Consider the following 15,415-nt stretch of genomic DNA (forward strand, 5'->3'; position numbering starts at 1 on the left):
ATGGGTGAATTTAACTCAGATGACCATTATATCTACTACTGTGGGCAAGAATCCCTTAGAAGAAATGGAGAAGCCATCATGGTCAACAAAAGAGTCCAAAATGCAGTACTTGGATGCAATCTCAAAAACGATAGAATGATGTCTGTTCATTTCCAAGGCAAACCATTCAATATCATGGTAATCCAAGTCTATGCCCCAACCAGTAATGCTGAAGAAGCTGAAGTTGAATGGTTCTATGAAGACCTACAAGACCTTCTAGAACTAACACCCCAAAAAAGATGTCCTTTTCATTATACAGGACTGGAATGCAAAAGTAGGAAGTCAAGAAACACCTGGCGTAACAGGCAAGTTTGGCCTTGGAGTACAGAATGAAGCAGGGCAAAGGCTAATAGAGTTTTGCCACAAGAACGCACTGGTAATAGCAAACACCCTATTCCAACAACACAAGAGAAGACTCTACACGTGGACATCACCAGATGGTCAACACCGAAATCAGATTGATTATATTCTTTGCAGCCAAAGATGGAGAAGCTCTATATAGTCAGCAAAAACAAGACCGGGAGCAGACTGTGGCTCAGATCATGAACTGCTCATTGCCAAATTCAGACTTAAATTGAAGCTAAACAGTGCCTCCTCCTTAAAAAGATACATCCACCTTCTAACTCCAGCACCTGATGAATGTGACCTTCTTTGAAAGCAGGGTCTTTGCAGATGTACTTAAGGATCTCATGAAGTCATCCTAGATTATTAGGGTGAGTTCAAGATGAGTGTCCTTATAAGAGACAGAAGAGAAGGTGAAAGCGTCAAGGAGCCAAGTGAAGATAGAGCTTGAGATTGGAGGGCTGTGGCCACAAGCTGAGGAATGCCTGGAGCCACCAGAAGCTGGGAGAGGTGGGGGTGGGGGTTTTCTCCCCAGGAGATTTCAGTGGGGGCACATCCAGCTGACACTGTGATTTTGGACTTCTGCCCTCTAGAACTGTGAGAGAATGAATTTCTGTTGTTTTAAGCCAGTACATCTGTGGTCATTTGTTACAGCAGCTGCAGGAAGTTCATACAGGAGCCAAACAGAAGATAAGTCACACTTATTTTCTCATCCCTAAAATGAGATGGGTGTTGAGGTGAAGGGACCCCAGTTGCAGGGGAGTGGGTGGGAGTGAGACAGCGTAAATCACTCCTCTCTGCTTTACTGCCCGGTCCACGGTCTGACCACAGGTGGCCATGTGAGAGCCAGGAGGCTTCACCACAAGAGCTCTACTCACCCCTAGGGAATTCTGTGCACAGTCTGGGGAACGGACGTTGGGAGTCGAGAAGCTTGTTCCTAAGTAGTTTCTAGACCCCCCCGATGGATCAGGATATGTGGGCTCAAGTCACCAGAGCCAACCAGCCATCTCTTTCATGAAGGAAGGAAGACATCAGGCTGGATTTGGTACACTCGGGAAAAAAACACTCTGGCATGATTCCTTTCAAGATAGCCACTGACACTCTCTTAGAAAAATGAGAGCTGGTCTCTGATCAACAGAGGCCGGCCCTGGGAAGGCTGATGCATCAGAACTCCCAGACCCCGCACTGTGCAGGAGAGCCTTCTGTAGCCCAGGCCTGGGGACTCCTTTCCTGTCTTACTTTTCCCAGCCACTCGGAGAGGCTGGTGCCCTTGGCCTTGATCCACAGACTTACAGAAGCTAATCAGGGCCTTCAGGAGCAGAGGGGAGTCCAGGCTTGTCTGGTTCCAGAGCCCATGCTGGAAAGAACCGTGACCTAGTACAGTGCAATCCAGACAGACACACGTGCACTGACCTCACAGCCCCCTGAGCCATGCTTTCCCTGAATGAAGCCTTTCTACTTGCCCCATGACCTTCCACGGCACTTGAACGTGCCTCTGTTATAACACAGCTGAGTGAAGTCATGCTTGTTATATGTGAGGATCCTTCATTAGACTATGAACTTCTCAAATGCAAGAACCACGTCTCAGTGTTCTCTGCACCTTCACTGCCTACACAGCAGGGATCAGTAAGTGCTTTCTAAATGAACTCTGCGTGGATAGACAGATGGATGGATGGATGGATCTGTAGATGGACAGGTGGATGGAAGAGTGGTAGGTAGATAAATGCATAAATGGGTGGATGGATGAATGTGTAGATGGACCAGGAGATAGAACAGTGGTCGGTGGATGGATGGATGGGTTGGGAGTTGGATGGACAGAAGCATGGATGAGCCGTGAGTGAATAAATGGAAGGATGAATGAGTAGATGGGACAGATGGAAGGGTGGTAGGTGGGGAGAATGGATGGATGGGTAAATGATGAATCCCTAAGAGGCAGGCGAGAGGCAAAAGAAAGGCTCCCTTTCAAAGCTGCCTTACCCTCTCACTAACACGTTTCAGCACCTCTTCTGCCTCCTCCATGGCTGCCATCTCCCTCTGGTACTGGCTTTCTGTCTTCTTTCTTGCTTCCAGGTCACACTCAGCCGTCAGAGCCACCATCTTCCGATCATACTCCTCTTGTATTTCTTTCTCCAGCAACAGAAACTGCTTTTTGAACACAGCACCCATCCTCCTCTCCACCTGAGGGGAGAGCTGGCCACTGCTGGTCAGATGTTTCAGTAGAAGGGCAATGATATCTTTGCTGATTTGAGTTCGACAAGCTTCCAGATCTGAGTCTGCCCGATTCAGGGTTGCAATTTCCAACCTGGGAAACACAGAGGTCAGAGAATTCCATTACATAAAACTGCAACAGAAACCAAAGGCCCCTCTGAGCACTGAGGTTTTCAATTATTTGTGGGCAAGGTCTTTCTTTTTTCCTTTTCTCTCCTTTTCTCCTCTTCCACTCTAACCAGTTACAAAAGGACAGTGAATAAAGTAGCAGAATTTTATTTAATAAAATTCCAACCACATTGGAAACGACATGGAATATAACTAATATAAGACATGGTCTTTCTCAACAAGCCATACATCAACAACATCAATAAGACTAAGAGAAAATGGTTAAATATTTGGAGGATTTTAAAACTAAAATTTACTTTTTTCCAATTAAAAATTAATTTATAGGTGTGCCAACTAAATGTAACATGGTATCCTGTATGGAATTCTCAAACATAAAAAGAACATTAAAAACTAGGGAAATCTAAATAGAGCTTAATTAATAATAAAGTAACAGTATTGGTTCATTATTTTTAACAAATGTACCGTAGGAATGGAAGATTTTAATAATAGGGGAATCTGAGTACAGGGTATGTACAAACTCTCTGTACATTTTCTCAGTTTTTATGTAAACCTAAAACTGCTCTAAAAATGAAGTCTACTTAAGAAATGTTTGTGAGATACTTCACAGGGTCTCAGATTCTGAAACTTGACTGTGACAACTAAAGATACACATATACATCAGACTATCTTCAACGTGGGTATCTTGGCTATACCTCTATAAAACTATTAAAAGATACAAAGGACGAAATTAATTTATGTTCACAATAGAAAAATCTAGAAAATAAAAAAAGCACAAAAAAAGACTTCATTGACTGTAGGTCTACCACCCAATCAGAGCCAATGAGAGCATTTTGTTGTATTTGCTTTCAGTTTTCTTTCTCTGCACATATTTTAGTTACATAGATCCAAGTGCAATTTTGTCCTTTTTTCAATTACTGCTATAGCAGGCATCTTCAAATGGTATTTAAAAACTGCAAAAGTTTCTTTTATAATGGTTGAAAAATATCTCACGATGCAGTGTACCATGATTCAATGAATCGTTCTTCTAGTGGTGCACATTTGGGTCACTCGCAAAATTCAAGATCTAAAATAATCTGAAGTAAACATCCTTTGTAAAGAGTTTTTATATTCACAGTGATCTCTTCAGTATAATTTCCACAAGGGATATCAAATGTGGGTCAGATGTGACCATTTTTAAGCTTCCTGGGACATCATGCTAAAACCACTTTAAAGAAAAGCTCCCCATCAATGCAGTAGGGTCCTTATTTCACCTGTCCCTCTACTTAAACATTTTTACCAATTTGATAGAAAGTGGCATCTGACTGTAAAATATAAGAGTTTAAGAAAACTTTACTATGGATATTTTTAAGCATTTAAAAGTAGAACAGTAGGACTCCCAATGTAATCATTATTCAACTTCGAAAATTGTCAATATTTACCAATCATGTTTTAGCTACTCTCTTCAAAGTCTGAGCATTTTAAAGCAAATCCAGGATATTTCTTTTACTTTGAATTTCCTCAGTATGTATCGTTAACTATCAGGAACATATGTATATACAATATATGTGTGTAGATATATCTATCTATCTCTATCTCTATCTATATATATAATGTTTATATATATATACAGGCTTCCCAGGTGGCACAGTGATAAAGAATTCGCCTGCCAATGCAGAAGACATAGGAGACATGGGTTTAGTCCTTGGGTCTGGAAGATCCTGTGGAAGAGGAAATGGCAACCCACTTCAGTATTCTTGCCTGGAAAGTTCTACGGACATAGGAGCCTGACGGGCTACAGTCCATGGGGTTGCAAAGAATCGAAGATGACTAAGCACACACACAATATATAAATACACATACACAAAAGTGAATGTATATGTATATATACACACTTAAGTCCATATGTATGTCTATATATGTATTTATATGTTTATGTATATCAGTTTTACCGAATCTTGATGTCATCATATTAAATATCATTTAACCCTATCGTATTTGAAATGTTAACAATAATTCCAATAATTAGTATTAGTCACTATTCAAACTACCTCAAGTGTCCCAAAATAATTTTTACAATGGAAAGTTTAATTCAAGAACCAAACAAAATCCCACAATGTTGGCTAAGTCCACTTTAGAGTATAGCATTCTGCCCTTCCATTTTCCTTTGCATGCCACTGATTTGTTGGGAAAACCAGGTTACTCATCCTGCAGAATCTCCAACATTCTGGAATTGGCTGATTGGTTCCAAGGGTGTCATGTTCTTCTATCCTCTGTTTTTCCACAAACTACTAGTTAGATCTAAGGTCTTGATCAGTCAGATTCAACTTGTTTTCAAAAATGTACCATTAGTGGTGGTGACATGTGTTTCCTGTAGAGTCATACTATGGGTGTATGACTCTACAAAATACCAAGATGGATCACAGGTTCAAGTGGTGCCAGCAAGATCCCTATACCAGGAAATTCCCTATTACTCTTTCACCTAATGGTTTCAGTATGCATTGTCATTGTTAGCTAGATCCATGATACCATTAGGGGTTGGAAAAAAAAATCACAGTTTCTAATTTTATTATTTCTTCTATATTTTTTAAGCTGTAATTCTTCAAAAAGAAGGACTTTCTTAACAATGCAGTTACTCTGACATAAAGCTCATAATTAGGATAGATGTTTGAGTCTTTGCTAATTAAAGAGTTAGTGTCATAGCAACCTCCAACACTGACAAATGAGTAGGGAGTCTGTTCACTGGTTTATTTGCTTGTTTATTTTGGCACTAGAGCAAAAGATTAACAAAACTTATCCCAACTCCCTGAGAACCTGAGCGTTGGCTAACTTTTACCTGAAAACCTCAGAAGGGCAAGAACATAAAATGTGATACTAGGCAATATGGCTTATTATAAAAATGATGCCTGATTGGTAGATTATATCTGGATGGGAGGGCTTGTAAATGAACCATATATTCTGAATAGGGAAGCATCCTCTGAACTTCCCTGAACAAGGTTATTCTTGGACCTGTACATGTCCCTTGTGGAACGCTGGAAGCTATGCCCGTGAGTTCCTACAGAAGATGCTGGCAACTGTGGGGTATGAAGCATTTAAGCTAAGAAGGCTCCCACACATGCCTGATGTGGACTGAATCTCCTTGCACCGGTGCTGTGTGACTTGGGGAGAAAACGCCTGCCAGATAGCTGTAGGCCGCAGTGTGACTGAGACAAGGGCACCCACAGAAGAACGTCTAATGCTGCACTCACAGTGGACATGAATGCTGTGTGCCGCCCTTGAGTTACACAGAAGGGGTTGAGTGTGGCCTGTGGAAGTCTTAAGAGTCCAAATGTTGAGGTGAACCTAGCCTCTGCCTAGATTCACTATGAAACTGTAGCTTTGTTACATATTTGGTGGGTTTCAATCGATTACAGCCATTCTCTTTAATGCTCAAATTTTACCATTTTAGATCATAATGGCTCCCATGTCCTTTAGATCAAATCAACCTAGTTTTAAACAAAAGCTCGTCCATTTCATTCTTTCATTTGCTCAACAGGTATTTACTGAACATGGCACGGGCAGAGAGTGCTTTGCAGGATACAAAGCAAGGAAGACGCAAAGAGATGCCCCAGGTGATGTGTGCATGTTTAAATATCCAGGGAACCAAACAAACCATGGTTCACAGGTTCAGAAAAAAATTACTTCGCCACTGAGACAGGCAAGATAGATTTCATACCTTTAACGAAGCTTTCTGTGGTGGACAAAATAATCCCACCCCCAAAGATGTTCATGGCCTAAATCCCAGAAGCTGTGAATCTGTTAGGTGACGTGGTAAAGGTTGAAGATGGAATTCAGGCTGTTTAATCAGCCCATCTTCCAACAGAAATTGATAACAAGGTCTTTAAAAATGGAAGAGGGAGGCAGAGGAGGAGTGGGAATCAGAGGGAGATGTGATGAAAGAAGCAGAGGTAGAAGTGATGAGATAGTCAGCTTTGAAGATGAACGAAGGGGCCACAAGGCAGGAACGTGAGCAGCTTCAAGAAGCTGGAAAAGGCAAGGAAGTGGATTCTTCCCTACAGCTGACATCTTGATATTTCCTGAAAAGGGAAAATGAATGTGTTAAGTCGCTCAGTCGTTTCTGACTCCTTGTGATCCCATGGACTGTAGCCCGCCAGGATCCTGTCGTGGAATTGTCCAGGCAAGAATACTGGGGTGGGTAGCCATTCCCTTCTCCAGGGGATCTTCTTGACCCAGGGGTCAAACCTGGGTCTCCTGCATTGCAGGCAGATTCTTTACCATCTGGGCCACCAGGGAAGCCCCTGATATTTCCTAGGGAGGCCCACACTGGACTTTGACCTGCAGAATTATAATATTGGGTTGGCCAAAAAGTTTGTTCGAGTTTTCTGTAATAGCCTATGGAAACATTTTGACCAACCCAATACATTTGTGTTATTTTAAGCCACCAAGCTTGTGGTCATTTGATACACCTGGATATGAAACTCATTCACCTTAGCTGATTCACTCCATCCATCCATGATTCATTCATTTATAAACTTGTATGTGTGGCTGCCTGTTGGGTAAACTGCAAGTGCTTTCCTAGGGACATGAAGACTGAAATGAACAGGAGGGAGGACGTGTCTGTACGTTCTTTGCTGTTAAACCACTTTAGCTTCAGTAAGCTGGGTAAAGGACTTAGTTTCCCCATCACCTCACAGGGACCATCCTCATAGGTATTTGTTCAGGGTTAAAAGACATAAGAAATAGAAAATGCATGAAATCTGGCATTTTGTCGCTTCTATATGCAGTAATTCCCTTATTCTTTACTATTCTCTCTCCCGGGAAACTGGCTGCAGAACAGAGGTGGTCCTCACAGCTCACCCTTTCTGACTACCTGGGAATGTAAGTTCACAGGCACTTTCTGTTTTAATAGTATTAATGTTAATTACCATGGATAACCGCTCAGAAGCAGCAACAATAAGAGCTGTCAGGGTGTTCCAAAGCCACAAAAGAAAGAAAAATGTCCCTTTAAACCAATTAAAATAGCATGCAATTAATGAAGCGATCATCTGTTAATTTCCCAAACGGCACAGAAGAACAAAATGCATATTATGAATGCATAGTCAGCATATAGGATTGGGTCCACTGGTGAAATTCCCATCACCCACTATGGCACTTACAATTATTTAGACAGTGAAATACACATATTTTTCCAACCCTCCCCCACAAATTCTCTAATGCCTCCAGGAAACAAAGACATTTTAAGTTACACAGGCTGGACTGAGATTCTTAGAATTCTCTACTACTTCACAAAGCTGGCAGAGTTGGCAAGATTTAAACCTGCTTTCCTAGGGAACATTCATTTGGGATTCCCAGGTGGCACAGTGGTTAAAAATCTGCCTGCCAGTACAGGAGACACAAGAGACTAGGGTTCGATATCTGGGTTGAGACATTCCCCTGGAGTAGAAAATGGCAACCCACTCCAGTATTCTTGCCTGGAAAACTCTATGGACAGAGGAGCCTGGCAGGCTATAGTTCATGGGGTTGCAAAGAGGTGGACACAACTGAGCGCACACACACAATTCCTAGGGAACATTCCTTTGTTCAGGTCACAGAAATGTCATCTTGTCACTGTACTGTAGAGGGGGATGTATTTGCTCAGGCCAGTTTTGCTACACATACACCTGTACAAGCGATAGCCCTCTTAAAAATGAGTGACTTCACATGGGAGTTAGAACAATGACCACCACAGAGGAAGCACTTCATAAATATGAACCATTAAAATGTGTGAATGGGCTTGTCTATGATAACATCTTTCCAAAAGAAATGGCACAGCTGAAATTATCCAAGAACAGATAAATACTTTGATTAGCTACTAATGATAAAAGAGAGAAAATAACATGAGTGTCTTTTTCTTTATTTATTTCATATAAAAATTAATCAAGTTCTCAACAAATGGCAAGTAAGGTATCAGGATGAAATTAGGATAAGATTTGATGCAGGAAATGTCCTCCTGAATGAGAAAGAGGACTCATTAACATGGAAGGTAATTCATTCAGAAGGAAAACGAAATGGCCATGGCCATTTTTTACAGTATAAATCCAGTGTCTTCAAGTTGGCTGGTGTAAGCATAATAAGCATAATAGACCCATTAAAACCAACTGAGTATTAGTGACAAAGAAATTTTCCTCATAGGAGCCAATTTCCATGGCATTTTACTGTAGCAAGATTTCATGCAGGGACTATAAATCATATTTATATCCAGCGGATTTGAGGGCCTGGACAATGGATATTTAGGGGAAAAGACCTCCTGGGTGTCCTCACTGTCAAAATTATAATGGCAGGTTAAATAAGTAATCACTGTGTGTGAGTGAAACACTGGGTAAAGTTATGATAAACCTTAAGTCCAGTGGCTCAGATAGTAAAGAACCCGCCTACAAAGCAGGAGACACAGGTTCAATTCCTGGGTTGGGAAGATCCCTTGGAGGAGGGAACGGCAACCCATTCTGGTATGCTTGCCTGAGAAATCCCATGGACAGAGGAGCCTGGTGGGCTACAGTCCATGAGGTTGCAAAGAGTCAGACACGACTGAGCAACTTTCACTCACTCACTCACTCACACACTCACTCACTCACACTCACTCATTAAGTTTTTTAGTTTGGTACAAACTCAAAGAGATTGTAATCAGATTCAAAGTCAGCAGTCTGCATCCTTGTCCTTGACCTTTTCCTCTTGAAGATCTCTTGGTTTAGAAGTCACACCGGGCCCTCTCTCTCCAGGCTTGAGCTGCTCCTCAAAGCAAGCACAGATGCAGACAGAGGTTCATTAACTCTTTTCATCCTGGCATTTCCATATCACTGCCTGCTGCCCACTCCCCATTCCCACCTCCCCTCGTTGGCCAGACCTCAACAGGACAGCTCAGGAAGAGACAAAAAAGAGAAGGGAGAGTTCCTCTCTCCACTTGGCCATTTCTCAGGAGATGATGTTTCATTTTGTCTGAAAACATCATGAGCTCGGGAGTCACACCAATTTAGCTTCCAATCTCAGCTTCCCCTCCCCCTGTTAAGCCCTGGGTGATTCAGGTGAGTTACTTTATGTCTCTGAGCCTGGTTTCCCAGTTGGTTCATGAGAAAATTATCACCCCTGTCAAATGAAGGTCACTGAGACACAAATGACCTTATCTATGAAATAGAAACAGACTCACAGACATAGAGAACAGACTTGTGGTTGTCAAAGGAGAGGAGTGTTGGGGGAAAGATTGGGACTAGCAGATGCAAATTATTATATGTTGTTGTTTGTTGTTTACACTAAGCTGTGTCTGACTCTTTGGGACTCCATGGACTGAGTGGACACATCTCCTGCGTGTCTCCTGCTTGGCAGGCAGATTCTTTACCACTGAGCCACCCGGGAAGCCAAATTATTATATATGCATGCTAAGTCGCTTCAGTCATGTCCAATTCTTTTCGACCCCACGGACTGTAGTCTACCAGGCTCCTATGTCCAGGGGATTCCCCAGGTGAGAATACTAGAGTGGGTTACCATGCCCTCCTACAGGGGATCTTCCTAATTCAGGGATTGAACTGCATCTCCTGAATTGGCAGGCAGGTTCTTTACCACTAGCATCACCTGAGAAGCCCAAATTATTATATATAGGAGGGATAAACAACAAGGTCCTACTGTATAGCACAGGAAATTCTATTCAATGTCCTATAATAAACCATAATAGAAAAGAATATGAAAAAGAATGTGTATACATATATCTGTACATATAACTAAATTGCTTTGCTATACAGCTGAAATTAACACAACATTGTAAATTAACAACTATACTTCAATAAAATATATTTTTAAAAAATGAAGATCACTGAGATGATCAATAGTGCCTTTTATGCACAGGCTTTGTTTTAATAGCTTGATGGATATCAAACCATTTAATCCCCATGATGACCTTGTAAGGTAGGTGAAGAAACTGAGATGCAGAAAACTTAAACAATCTTGTTGAAAGTCACATCATTATCAGGTGGCAGAAGTGAGAACTGATGTCATGCCAGGTGACTACAGTCCAGGCTCTACGCTCTGCCCCACTGCCTCACACTGACATGCACAAAGTACTGAGCCAGCACCTGGCACAAAACAGATGCTGGAAAATGTTACTTCACATTGTTGTTGCTATGGTTATGGCCGTCAGAGTCTTCCTTGGTGTCATTCTTTATGGCAAAGAAAGGAAAATGCAAAGAGAACATAAACAGATAGATAGAGAGGTAGAGAGATGCATGATAAACAGGTGGATTACATATGAATTCTTATTTGGAAAATTAGATTTTGCTGTAGATTAGATGACAGTGACAGGAAAGGAACTGTAGGATGGAACGTTTAAAGACGGCTTTACAAATGAGAACAACTTTGGATTTCAGCTAAGTCATCATTCCAATCAATGCCCAGGTTTCCTCCGTGCTTCTCCCGCCAGAGTTCCCCAGCCTCCACTATGCCCACCCACAGGAGGGGTGCTAAATGCCCCTCCAGGCAGCTGTCCATTGCGGGAGAGCTCAGTCAGAAAGGTCTTCTTTGTAACCCTCTGAAAGCCACCTTCCTAAAGTTTCCATCGTTCCAGGTTCTGCTGTCTTCCTGGTGACCTCAGAGGTATCCGGGTATGGTGACCATGTGCATACCAACTATCTCCAGTCCTGGGTATATGACAGGGGTTTACCAAGAGCAATGGGAGGCCAGTGAAGTCAGGATCACTGAAAAGAATGGATTGAAGGCCCTGAATGTGAGGTTGAGTGCAGGCGGCCTGTGAAAATGTGGCAACAGCCAGGACTCAGGCAGTGAAGCTGAGATGGACATGGGAGAGAGCTCTGGAAGGGACAGGTGAGGGCCCCTGAGGAGAGGGCATGTTGGGATGATGCCCACAATTCCCTGGGCTGTTTGTTTCCTCCCATGGGACCCTAGATGAGAATTCCAGGTTAAAGATGAGAAAGGCCTTTTGAGAACTACAAGCTGCCCAAACTGACATGCATCACTCTCTGGTTTCCTGGAGGGGCTGTAACAGAATCTCAGGAACCAGGCAGGCTCAGGACAACAGAAATTCTTGGGTCACAGCTCTGGAGGCCAGAAATCTGCATCAAGGTCAATAAAGATCAATAAATGGGAGCAAATGGACCCCAGAACTGAAGATTAACTGTGCTCAAAACCATCAAGACGACCACTGATCAGACCACTGATCATGACCAATTTCCAGATGACTGTCAGCTGATTGTACTGTTTCTGCATGTCGCCCCCTCCCTCCACGTATATGCCCCTGAAAATTCCCTTTAAAAACTTGTGCCCACTGACTGGCAGTGGGGAGTTGGTCTTTGGACATGAGAATGCCTTCTCCTTCTGTTGCCCACCTGCAAAATAAATGAAACTTTCCACCAACTGTGCCTCTCAAGTATTGGCTTTCAAATGGCAAATAGCTGGGCCCAACTTTTGGTAACAATACTTCTTCTCTGGCCAAGAATCTAGGCCTCTAAGATCCTCCGCAGCATACAAACTCTAAGATTCTGTTTTCCCAGGAAAGTAGAAATCACTTTATACTTGACGTTAGCTAACAGATGATCAGCAATTTGTGCAAACAATTTTCATGCTACATTTGTCCTTTCACTAGTGTACAAGGATGTGCTCTTACATAACCAAGAAAAGCTTATTTTCCCACCCATTGATGCATACAAATAAAACTTACTTTTGTGGCTCATTTAACCTTCACTACATCCTGACATTTCATGAGGACCACCTCCAAGGTGCCTGATTCTGGGAGCCCCAGGGAACATTCAACCCCTCATGAGCTCAAGCACCACAGTTTCAGGAGGTGAACAAACTTGTAGGCTCTTTATCCTCACACTTACACAGAGTTTATGACTTTTCACTTTATGTGCACTGGACAACATCACAGTATTAATCACTTTCTTATTCACTCGTGTAGCAACATTTACTGAGCACTTGGGATGACTTTTCCACTTCTCGAGACTGGTGCTGGTTATAGGGCAGACACGTGCCGAAGACAAGATGAAGTTTCATGGTGCCTAGCACCGTGTATGTGTATGCTAGTCTCTTAGTCATGTCCAACTCTGTGTGACCCCATGGATTGTAGACTGCCAGGCTCCTCTGTTCATGGAGGTATCCAGGCAAGAATACTGGAATGGGTTGCCATTTCCTTCTCCAGGGGATCTTCCTGACCCAGAGATCGAACCCAGGTCTCCTGCACTGCAAGCAGACTCTTTACTATCTGAGCCACCAGAGAAGCCTAGCATGGTGTGGAATCAAATATTTTCCCATGTGATTCACTGATGAATGCCTGTCTTCCTCACTAGCCTATAAGCCCCAGGGGCCAGCACCCTGCCTGATAGGTCACCCTTACATTTCCAGCCCCTTGCCACATAATGCAGACTGAACAACTGCCTGGCACAGGTGGACAGAGGAATGAATAAGGAGTTGGGAGTCACCAAGAAACTTGTGTCCGTTTCTGCAAAACCTATGAAGCTGGGCCATAGAAATAAACCATGAGATTCAGTGGGCAGAATACAGCCGGGAGCTAAAGTGACTGGAAAGACACGAATCACTTACTATGAGCCAGGCCCTCTCAGGTCTGGGTGAGCGTGAGTTCATTAAATCCTTACCTCCCATGGCATAGGCACCATCACCATCCATCCCCATGCTCAGATGAAGAAATTGACACACAGGGTTTTGATCAAGGTCATCAAATGATTAAGTGATGGAGCCAAGAGTTGGGAAGAGCACTGCAACTCAAGCAGCTCAGTGCTAAGCCCAAGCCACTTCCTCTGCTAACCAGACAAAGAAGCATGACTATACCTTCAACACAGGAAAATTTGTCTGACCTCACACATTATAAGAAAAGTGCAGAATTAAAGCTCCCAGGAAGTGCCATGGTTTCCTATTAGATCAGCACAGGTACAAAGATCACCCACCCTCTGACTAGGTTAGGACTTCCCTGGTAGCTCGGATGGTAAAGAATCTGCCTGCAATGTGGGAGACCAGGGTTCAATCCCCGGGTCGGAAAGATCCCCTGGAGAAGGGAATGGCAACCCACTCCAGTATTCTTGCCTGGAGACTTACATGGACAGAGGAGCCTGGTGGGCTACAGTCCATGTGGTTGCAAAGAGTCAGACACAACCGAGTGACTAACACTAACTATGACTAGGTTGTGCTGTCAAACACTGGGGGTGGCAAACTGATCTGGCCTCTATGGGGGTCAATTGGACAATACCTATGTTTTTAAAAATACACACTAATGCAGCAATTCGACTTTGAAAAAGTCACACTACAGGTGGCCTTCCATGTCTGTGCCCGGACAAGTACTCCAGTGCCGTCCAAGAGGAAACGTGGTTGAATCCAACCACATATTGTTCAGTGGGTGGCTGGGAGGTACAGTGGTTAAGACCATGAGCTCTGGACCCACATCCTGACCCAAGCTCCTATTTGTCTTGTGACCCTGGGCAAGTGACTTAAACCCTCTGTGCTTTAGTTTCCTCATGTGTAAACAGTACCCAGCTCAGAGGCTACTCTGAAGAGTAAATATGTCCATGTCAATAAAACGACCAGGTCTGTGTTTCATTCAAATTAAATTCTTCAAAAATTCAGTTGTCATTACTATTACTGGAATAATATGCAGCCATTTAAAAGAGCAGTGTTGTTCTGTTGGTATAGATAATCAACAATCTCCAAGATTGCTGCAAAGTAAGAGAAAAGGGAGCAAAACAGTAGGTAAAGTATGTGATCGTGTGGATCACAATAAACTGTGGAAAATTCTGAAAGAGGTGGGAATACCAGACCATCTGACCTGTCTCTTGAGAAACCTGTATGCAGGTCAGGAAGCAACAGTTAGAACTGGACATGGAACAACAGATTGGTTCTAAATAGCAAAAGGAGTACGTCAAGGCTGTATATTGTCACCCTGCTTATTTAACTTCTATGCAGAGTATATCATGAGAAACACTGGGCTGGAAGAAACACAAGCTGGAATCAAGATTGCCGGGAGAAATATCAATAACCTCAGATACGCAGATGACACCACCCTTACGGCAGAAAGTGAAGAAGAACTAAAGAGCCTCTTCATGAAAGTGAAAGAGGAGAGTGAAAAAGTTGGCTTAAAGCTCAACGTTCAGAAAACTAAGATCATGGCATCTGGTCCCATCACTTCATGGGAAATAGATGGGAAAACAGTGGAAACAGTGTCAGACTTTATTTTGGGGGGCTCCAAAATCACTGCTGATGGTGATTGCAGCCATGAAATTAAAAGACGCTTACTCTTTGGAAGGAAGGTTATGTCCAACCTAGATAGCATATTTAAAAGCAGAGACATTACTTTGCCAACAAAGGTCTGTCTAGTCAAGGCTATGGTTTTTCCAGTGGTCATGTATGGATGTGAGAGTTGGACGATGAAGAAAGCTGAGTGCCGAAGAATTGATGCTTTTGAACTGTGGTGTTGGAGAAGACTCTTGAGAGTCCCTTGGACTTCAAGGAGATCCAACCAGTCCATTGTAAAGGAGATCAGTCCAAGGTGTTCACTGGAAGGACTGATGTTGAAGCTGAAACTCTAATACTTTGGCCACCTCATGTGAAGAGTTGACTCATTGGAAAAGACCCTAATGCTGGGAAGGATTGGAGGCAGGAGGAGAAGGGGACGACAGAGGATGAGATGGTTGGATGGCATCACCGACTCGATGGACATGGGTTTGGGTAGGCTCCA

General features: G+C 42.9%; 1 protein-coding gene across 4 annotated transcripts in view; it reads right to left on the minus strand.

The window, feature by feature from the left end:
• The window catches only part of EVC2 (EvC ciliary complex subunit 2), a 157,777-nt gene that overhangs the window by 78,098 nt on the left and 64,264 nt on the right, over window positions 1-15,415 (minus strand). For 2 of the 4 annotated variants that reach the window (XM_081494598.1, XM_081494416.1), the window contains exon 10: window positions 2,383-2,683. In XM_081494598.1, the coding sequence (XP_081350724.1) occupies window positions 2,383-2,683 (301 nt within the window). Of the gene's footprint in view, window positions 1-2,358; window positions 2,684-15,415 lie in introns of all 4 variants that reach the window. The other 2 variants (XM_081494322.1, XM_081494494.1) reach the window with 1 other exon arrangement.

Source organism: Giraffa tippelskirchi, chromosome 1, assembly GCF_054371585.1.
Source record: "Giraffa tippelskirchi isolate mGirTip1 chromosome 1, T2T-mGirTip1v1.2.pri, whole genome shotgun sequence".
In the NCBI taxonomy this organism is placed as follows: domain Eukaryota; kingdom Metazoa; phylum Chordata; class Mammalia; order Artiodactyla; family Giraffidae; genus Giraffa; species Giraffa tippelskirchi.